The 9245-nt window shown below is 42.4% G+C and overlaps 2 protein-coding genes across 3 annotated transcripts; both read left to right on the forward strand.

Moving 5' to 3' along the window:
* LOC118414664 lies at nucleotides 1-8991 on the forward strand. Of its 2 annotated transcripts, none has more exons than XM_035818861.1 (8): nucleotides 1-84; nucleotides 1487-1594; nucleotides 3928-4023; nucleotides 4480-4755; nucleotides 5218-5263; nucleotides 5605-5962; nucleotides 6634-6741; nucleotides 8035-8991. In XM_035818861.1, exons 2-6 carry the CDS (start codon nucleotides 1577-1579, stop codon nucleotides 5781-5783), a joined length of 615 nt encoding a protein of 204 aa, XP_035674754.1. In that variant the 5' UTR covers nucleotides 1-84; nucleotides 1487-1576; the 3' UTR covers nucleotides 5784-5962; nucleotides 6634-6741; nucleotides 8035-8991. The 2 variants fall into 2 exon arrangements, with proteins under 2 accessions (XP_035674754.1, XP_035674753.1); XM_035818860.1 differs by having other exon boundaries at nucleotides 67-190.
* LOC118412964 (alpha-N-acetylgalactosaminide alpha-2,6-sialyltransferase 3-like) lies at nucleotides 5823-8239 on the forward strand. Its single transcript, XM_035816057.1, has 3 exons — nucleotides 5823-5962; nucleotides 6634-6741; nucleotides 8035-8239. The coding sequence occupies exons 1-3, from the start codon at nucleotides 5823-5825 to the stop codon at nucleotides 8237-8239; spliced, it is 453 nt and encodes a 150-aa protein (XP_035671950.1).
* Nucleotides 8992-9245: the final 254 nt, after the last annotated feature.

The raw sequence follows: 9245 nt of genomic DNA on the forward strand, positions 1-9245 counted from the left end.
TATCCAGATGGCGTGACGGGGACATTAGGGATGCATTCATATGCTAATGAGCTCAGTCGACACATCAACACTGGGCTACGAATAGTGAGTAGACATTTCTGCTGGTTTTGTGTTTCCTTCATCAAATTTGGCCTTTCTTTCGCGATCGTCTTGATCTTCTTGATTATCTACCGCCAGATATTCCTTTGTGGTAAGCATTTTTAACGTCAATTCACAGATTCCTTTCTTGTACATGTAGTTTCTTTCTTGTATACATTTTCGTCTGATTTTTAACGTTATGTCTATTTGAAGAGATTAACTATGCTGGTAGTGATGTCGCTTTTGGAGACATGGACAGTGCAAGGAAGGAGACCATGGAGATACAGAAATGCTGACTTTAAATTTATTCTGATTGTAGACGTCTGTACAATACACGTCGTTCATAGGCAGCGATTTCGGTATACCATTATAATACGTTCGTTATGTTGTCGGTTACTATGCCGTTGTATGTAGGTCGAGTATAACTCAAGCACCTGTGGATGGATTTCCATGATATTTGGTATTTAGGTAGCATTCGTAAAAACGAAAGTCAAGCCCAGAATTGGTTTACCTGGCAATTTCCATCGGTACTGACTTTTGTCCGTTTGTTTCATGATGGGTAACGTAACTCGAGAATCTGACGTAAAGTGTATATCTGTTATATAACGTTACGTTGTCTGACCTTTGACTTTTCCCTCATGACCTCGAAATGAAAAGCGGCCTGCTGGCCGATTTGAGCTTTCATGAAGAAACAAATGTTAAAAAAAAACCAAAAAAAAAAAACGAACGAACGAACAAACAAAGTCAATGGGTCTGAATACAATTTTGTAGGTGAGGAGCGGTTATGGAAATGAAGTTCAAGTCTGTGAGTCATAAGGTGAACTTCAGTCCGATAGTGGAATAAATGACAATGACAATGAGTTGAATAACTCTTTCAAATGCCGATCACAACGACAATTTAATAAACTCTTGAGAGAATGGCTTCACCCGGTTTGAGTGTTCGCTATACCAGGACTGGGAATACCACCTGCATATACAGGTTAGTACAGGTAAAATTGGAGCTGTGCAGGTATTTCTGATGTCTACCTGCACCTAACCTGCACTGGTCCATGTACTGGGTTTATACAGGTTAGTGCAGGTAAATTCGGAGCTGTGCAGGTATTTCTGATGTCTACCTGTACCTAACCTGCACTGGTCCATGTACTGGGTTTTATACATAAATGTCCTCTAATGTAGGTGTATGTGGATTGTTCTTAGCGGCATTGAAAGTTAACCCCTAAGAAGTATACAAGAGAAAATATCAAGAGTTCCTGAACAATATCAGTATGATCCCTACTTCCTAAATTCAGAGTGGTGCAGGTAAAATTTGTCTGGTGCAGGTAATATTCAATGTTACATTCAACAGTGCAGGTATGCAGAAAAAAAGTATTTCGAGCCCTGGCTATACCCTTTACTGTCCCCCTCGCAGATGAATCACGTAATTACAGAGCTTCGGTAACCTGTTCCTGCGTCCGTGACGTCACCAGGGTCAGCTGACGTCACTTGGCAACAACAGACGATGCCACTGAAAACCAAGGTGTGTGATTTACTAGTCACATTGCCAGGTCCACATTTTATTTTTACAACGTGTTTATTTTTCTACCAGATTCTTCAAGCCAAATTTCTATTTTCTTCATTGGCAGACCTTCATCTATCTATCTATCTATCTATTAAGTACTGGTCAAAAGTACTGTATGTGTTACGTTATGTTATGTGTGTACTTTAATGTCCAGGCAGATAAGTATCCATTTGCCTTGTACGGCCCGGTAGCCAAACGAACCCATAGGCCGGCTTCACTACTCTGCCAGCTTTTGATACTATATTATGCTACCGTAGGATCTGCTTGGAGATTAAGTAATTCAAGCATGGTGTCAATCATGATTCAAGGTATGAAGGATCCGCCATGACACGTGACACCTGACCCATAACCTGCTCAGCACGTCACCGGAATGTACTGCGCCTGCGCGAAAAGTATAGACATGCTAAACCTTGCTAAAGCCCCGGTTTACTAAAGGGCCGCATCTAAGAAAGTACGTGCGTATATAAGGGTAAAATCCCGTGTACGTTTTACATGAAACCATGTCTCTAACATATACTGTGCAACAAGCGGGATTTCAATGCAACGTTGACCAAACCAAGCCCCAAAACACCAGGGTTCGCGCAGGCGCAGTACGTTCCGGTGACGTGCTAACCTGCTCTATCTCAATTAGTCCTGCCTCTAATCTGTGACCTGTAAAGAAAAACGTCCAAGTCACATTCTGTCTGAAGATTAGAACCCCATCTTAAACCGACCTACTGATGTTTTTGCACGCTTTGTGTGGACAGATGAACGCGTTTGTCGAGTTAGTTGACGCTAGTTCACCTTTATCCGCTGGGTAACCTATATCCGTTGCTTTCAAAAACAAGGCATATGGGGATATCACGTCGACTGACGTTGGTCTCAAATTGCAATATTTTCAATATATTGCAGTCTAACACTACCACCCGTCGGCTTGATGTGCCTAAATACTCTGTTTTGGACAACAACGGATATAGGTTACCCTGCGGATAAAGGTGAACTAGCGTTACAATTATGGGCAGTGCTGAGTGGAGAGCATTTCTAGTTTTAGCAGAATGAAAATGTCTATTTTTTCTTCGTTGTTCAACTGATGATGTTTTGTAAGATCATCCTGTATTTACAAATTCGTGACCTATTTAGCTTCAATGAGCCAATACCTTTGAAATATTAATGCCTCCTTCTAACATAATTGACCTCCCTTTGTTAACACGAATATGTAACGTTTTAACGACAACGGATGTGGTTACCCAGTGGATAAAGGTGAACTAGATGTTACGTGAGGTAGGTGGTCATGATCACAGTAGAGGGGCAGGAAGAGATCAATGTACGCACAGGCGTTGTACTACCAACCTTAAGATGGGTTCACACGCGCGTATATATTCAAGTCCGTTTGAGGTGCGTATGAAGCTCTTATTCTCTACCAGGCTCCACAGGTCGCGGGAAAAATTGGATAAATTGGACAAATATATACATAACATGTCAGATGAGTTAGCTATACGAGAAGTATGGTTAGCGTATAGCTAACTCATCTGACATGTTATGTATATATTTGTCCAATTTATCCAATTTTTCCCGCGACCTGTGGAGCCTGGTAGAGAATAAGAGCTTCATACGCACCTCAAACGGACTTGAATATATACGCGCGTGTGACCCCACCTTTAGCCGCTACCGTGCTTCACATGTCGCAGGAAAAATAATAGAAATTGGACAGATATAGACAGATAACATGCCAGATGAGTTAGCTAGGTCATAAACCATACAGCATACTCGTCAGACAGCTAATACCTCTGACCATGGGCGGTAAGCCAATGAGTTTTTCCAAAAAAGCAAGTGGGCTGTTTCCTTACTAATTATCTGTGTCTGTGCTCGCCGCTCGGCGGTCGGCTTCAACTTCGGGTGTAGAAACTCCAACGCTGATTGGTCGGCTTCGCCGACTTCCCCGACCTTCGGATAATCCCCAGTACTTTCCAACCCGGCAACTCGGCGCAGAACGATAGTGTACGGGCGAATCAACAAGAATTTTTTGGCCTAGCGCCTATGCTCTGACATGTTAGGTGTCTATATTTGTCCAATGTCTACTATTTTTACAGTGACATGTGGAGCCTAGTAAAGGCTAAGAACTTCATACGTAAGTCATACGGACTTGAATATATACGCACGTGTGAACCCATCTTAAGGTTGGTAGAAAAGAACCAAAAAATGGGCACACAAGCAGTGCACGTCATGTTTCTGTGGGCACACAAACAGTGCACGTCATGCTTCTATGGGCACACAAACAGTGCACGTTCTGTCATGTTTCTCTCTTTACCTAGATGACTTTGCGAAGGCTAGCTGGGTTGATGACGTCACTATTCCTGGTTGGATTCAGCTACGTCATTTTTCGGACGGATAAGCTTTTCATCAGACGAGTGAGTACGACTGCTGCTGGACAATTCTCCATAAAAATAGAGTCCCCTATTTTGTTCTCTTGGTCACAGCCCGATGACTCTGACTACTGGAATGCAAATCAGTTCAGTTCATCCTCGTAAGAATTAGACCATGCATCTCTATCTAGCACGGCGGCTAGCAGGTTGTTGGTGTGCGAATAAACCTATCTATTGTGGCTATTTAAATGATTAAACAAATAAACTACTATAGATAGACGTCTTAATGAGTGGATTCAGAAATGAAATAATTCAGCTGACCACCATCGGAATGGCCAGGTGCTCTTCCAGTAAACAGAGGTTGTGAATCGTGCAGCCTGCCAGGTTTGACTGTTATCAGCATTTCATGCTCAAGTGCTCGTTACTCGGAGGTGTTAACTCAAAGCACATCTTTGTAGCTATTGAGAAGAAATGACCTGAAACGAAATTGCCGATTTTCAGAAGTACAGCTGGTTGCTAGACAACAGATACCCGTTGCTTCAGCATCAGCTGTCGCTTGCAGGGGGCCCAGGACGGAGCTCTGAGAGACACGCGTTCCTACACTTAAACAGCACAGAACGTCCTGGTATTACAACAGAACTGCTACAAAATGCCACAGTAAAAGCAACAGACGAACCTGCGCCGTTGAAGAATCCAATACCTCCGGTTGAACCCCCGGTGCCCTTTGACCGGGTCAACCGCCTCAGGGGTTACGTCGGAGTACCGAACGCTACCAGGGTCAGTAGAACTCTTTTTTTTTCGAAAAGCTATTAAAAAGGGGCAATGTTATAAGTTCCTGTGTGTGTGTGTGTGTTTTGCACTACCAACATAATTACTGATTACTAAAATTCATGAATATTTGGTAAACTGTGTCATTTTTATCCAAGTCATCTGATTGACCAGTGCTATTTTACATGGACAAATGTCGTATTGATTGGCCAGTATTTGAGAATTTCGTCAGAATATGTAAGAATCTTACAGTCTCGATGGAATCTTAAGTGAACTTTGTATTTAGATGTCAAAACAGTAAAGAACCTGTCCAGTTGTTTGAGTAGATGTTATTGTGCATATCGTAATAGCTAGATTTCTAACTTCAGTAACGCACTAAGCAGTTTCTTTTCTTTTGCATTATATGACTGTTGTGAGTTTGCTTTACGTTGCTTTGTATGAATTTCTCCGCTTACCAAACCGCGACTGCAGCAACTGAGCCTTCGCTGTCGCGTGTGTGCGCTGGTCTCCAACTCTGGTGAGCTTACGAATACCCTTCCTGGGTTTGCCTAGAACATGTAACTTCTTGAATCGCAAGAACCCCTCTCCTAAACCTGTAGGGTGGGTAAAGGTGCACGTTAGCTCGAAAACGAAATCACAGATTAAATGCTCTACTTGAACATAGCTGTATAGTATTAAATGAACATAGCTGTATAGTATTGTTATGCATGGGAAGTGGACATGTGACCGAGACAGTTGCCGAGAAGCCTGTGTCGTGCCCCGTCTCTACTCATGAAAGGTTTAAGCTACGTCCTTCCATGCTATGGCTGGTGGATTTTTTTAATGCTTAAATATGTACTTTGTTAACCCTGCTAAAAGGTCAGCTCCTGAAATACGAGGCTGGGAACGAGATCGACCAGGCCGATTGCGTCATCAGGATGAACGACGCTCCCGTCCTGGGATTCCAAAAGCATGTCGGGAGTAAAACCACCCTGCGCGTCTCATGTTTCCAGACCTTGTACCTGGTTCCATCCAGGGGGAGTCTCTACGGAAATTAGGGAAAATCCGCGCTGCTGGGATGGGGGCCAGCTCAAGACATGGACACTAAGACGGGAAAGGCGCACAATAAGTTAAAGCTTGTGAGCGTGATGAACAGAGACTTGGATGTCTACGAGCTGACCCAGGAGAGAATGGGCTACAGCGGCGATGTTTGGAAGAAAGAGACGGGAAAATCACTGTAAGATTGGATTCCTATTTGCTTTTCTTTGCTTTTCGGGAGGTGAGAAAAAAATACATTTGAATCATTGAAGAACTACCGTCCGGAACACACGTGACCCCCACCAGGGGGTGACGTCAGCAACGGGTCAAAGGTGGTCAGAAATCGTCCCGGTACCACGAAGGTTTATAGGTGCTGATCAAGCCTCCCCATAGCTGCATGCACTAGCAGAGATATGTTATGCATACTGATTTTTTTATTTTTTTTTATTCACATTTATTTAACGAGGATTAGACAAAAAGCAAAGTTGCTTATCTGGGTCTTATCCTCTTACACATATATGTTATGCATACTGATTACAGGTGCATCTCGCTACTTGATAGATAAAACAAATCCCATCACAATTTATTTAATCTAGACCAATAGCATTTTTATATATTTTTTTCTTATAATGACTGTACCTTTTTGGCCGTCTTGATTTTGGCTGCTGATGGCCAAGCTTGTTGGTTGAACCTGAACCTGAAGTATTTGTTAGACCTATAAACCTACACCTATGTATGTCCTAACAACGCAGATGGGTGTGTGATTTCATATGTACATGCAAATGCACCCCTCAATATAGCGGATAATAATTACGTTAAAATCACCTGAGTGTGAACAGTTTTAGTTGATCCGAGATATTTTTTACACAGGGTTGCTTCTGGTACCTGGCTCAGCACGGGTTGGTTCAGCATGCTGGTTGCCATGGAGATGTGTGACGTCATCAAAGTTTACGGAATGAGCAGCGAGGACTACTGCAGGTAGGAAACAAAACTCTCAATATCTTACACGGTGGACATGGCAGAGCGAGTGCAAGGTCAATGGGGCAAACAAAGAAAGTTCTTCCATTGAATAAGCACCTATTTACTTTCTATAAAAACAGAATAATGCAAATATTTGACGGGCATAAACTCATTCTCTAAGCGATATGGAGTACTTGCAATACATGGTTGAACTGCTTCTTGTGATGGACAGTAAGGACCAGTCTTATGTTTGCCACATTGCATTCATATTGAAGTTTTTCAACTGTCATACAACACAAATTATTCTCACCTCGAATTTTCAGTCGCAATTCCGTCGACCTTCTTCAGGAGTGACGATTCAGTTACTCTGATCACGTGACTTAGACACACGTGATTCAAGTAACGAATCATAAATGCCAGGCAGACGATATCGGCCCCCGTCTCTGTTGAGTGTCGGCTGATGTGCTATAATGTAGATGGCCTCCTTTACCCCCCTCCCTTTGAGAATAATTCGTGTTGTATGACACTTGAAAAACTTCAATATGTATTCTATCAACACAGATGAGCTTTCATACATTGCATTCATGTTCGATCTGTCATGTTTCGCCGCGTTAAAGAAAGGTACATAGCAGGATCCAGGGGTTCTCATTTCGTCATTATTCTTTTCAGATGAAGCAAAATCGTCAGAGCGTGTTCTAGTAGTTGTAAAATCGATAAATTGTTAAACATGTTTCAATACTTTGTTTTGAAAATGTTGAAGTGCCAGACAGATCATGATGACATGTTGATTAAGAACTGATACGTCGGGTAAAGACACAGAATATCGTATAAACGGATACGTTATACGTATTAGACATGTTAACTGGAGATTGAATAATTCCAAATACAACTTGAATCCAACTTCAATTCTTACAACCACGTGAACACTTCTTCCCAAGGGAATGATGAATCCGTATCACCCCCTGCATGATATGGTCCCTTCGTTCAGGTCAGAGGTCACTGGGAGGTCACTGCGAAGTTCAGGTAGCATCTCTGTCCCAAAAGCAAGGACCTCTAGACTGCGCAACTCCTTCTTACACCATACCATTAGACTATATAACAATTCATTGACTGATGCTTAGGTGTTTTTGTCTATTTATTGTTCATGTCGTGCCCACTGTGTTATAAATAATGTGAATGTACCCCATTCTGTAAGATCAACGGTATTCAGGGGTACTACCGCTCAGGGGTAACTCTGTAATGTTGAGTTAATGAATAAAGATTTGAAAATTTGAAGATATGTGTTTACAACTTTGGTCTTTGCTTCCACAGGACCCATGCAAACGACACGACGCAGTACCACTACTATGTAAGCACACTGAAGGAGGTGGGGCCACACCTCAAGGAGTGTGACTTCTACAACCGGCATCAAAGAGTTCCAAACGGCGCCCACCGATTCTTTACGGAAAAGTCGATTTTTGCACGATGGGCACCTTTTCATAACATCACGTTTCACTACCCTTCTTGGAGTCCATAATGATGTCACTCGCTAGGTGGCGCCTCATCACAACATCGCGTTTCACTACCCTTCTTGGAGTCCATAATGATGACACTCGCTAGGTGGCGCCTCATGACAACATCACGTTTCACTACCCTTCTTGGAGTCCATAATGATGACACTCGCTAGGTGGCGCCTCATCACAACATCACGTTTCACTACCCTTCTTGGAGTCCATAATGATGACACTCGCTAGGTGGCACGTCATCTTTTACCACCCTTGATGAGAACGACCCATAAAACGACGCGTCGCGGATACCGTAATAATTGAGACAATGCTTCGTTTACATAGAGGGAGAGAACGTCGGTATTATGTGCAGAGTAAACAATTTAATCTGTGCTAACTTTGTAACATACTAAACTATCAGACTGCCAAAGCCCAGAACACACGCTCAAAGGAAAAGAAAATCAAAGGAAAAGAAAAGGTTTGTGTAATGAATGTAAAGCACATCCATGGAACGGATTGAAATTGTAAAGCAATAGCTTTTTTACCCCATCTCAGGTAGTCTTTTATGACGTGTGAATTCCATGTACATGTGTGGTTTGTATATGTTGCTGTGTGTCAAGATTGTGTCCCGTTATGTTTGTTGATAAGGACCACAGGAAGCTCTACAATGTACTTGTATATTTATTGTTAAGCCAATTGTGGATGTTAATTAAGTATACAAGATTCATTCAATATGCATTTCCATCTTCCGTTCAGATGGCTTCAGAAATAAATAAAATCAAATTGTTTTATTTTATTATTTTATTGATCTTCAGACAGGTGGGTAGCCCCTTCAACTTATTGGCAGTTGATTTCCAAGGGGGCCCACTACATGAATAATCTGTATCTGTATCTGTATCTATATAGCCGGTATAACCGCCGTTCGGCGTAACACACCAGCTTTGCAGGCACGCGGCGCGGCAGCAGCTGGTTATATTACACCGAACGACTCGTTACCCCTAACTTTTGCACATCTATCTGCAAGTGTTCTTTAAAACT

Source organism: Branchiostoma floridae, chromosome 4 (assembly GCF_000003815.2).
Source record: "Branchiostoma floridae strain S238N-H82 chromosome 4, Bfl_VNyyK, whole genome shotgun sequence".
Lineage (NCBI taxonomy): Eukaryota > Metazoa > Chordata > Leptocardii > Amphioxiformes > Branchiostomatidae > Branchiostoma > Branchiostoma floridae.

Bases quoted from the DNA above. Each gene is read 5' to 3' on its own strand.
- LOC118412964 (XM_035816057.1), top strand. From the start codon at position 5,823: ATGGACACTAAGACGGGAAAGGCGCACAATAAGTTAAAGCTTGTGAGC. The intron at 5,963-6,633 runs GTAAGATTGGAT...TTTTTTACACAG, and splicing joins AAAGAGACGGGAAAATCACT to GGTTGCTTCTGGTACCTGGC. The intron at 6,742-8,034 runs GTAGGAAACAAA...TTGCTTCCACAG, and splicing joins AGCAGCGAGGACTACTGCAG to GACCCATGCAAACGACACGA.
- LOC118414664 (XM_035818861.1), top strand. The intron at 4,024-4,479 runs GTGAGTACGACT...GCCGATTTTCAG, and splicing joins ATAAGCTTTTCATCAGACGA to AAGTACAGCTGGTTGCTAGA. The intron at 5,264-5,604 runs GTGAGCTTACGA...CCCTGCTAAAAG, and splicing joins TGCGCTGGTCTCCAACTCTG to GTCAGCTCCTGAAATACGAG.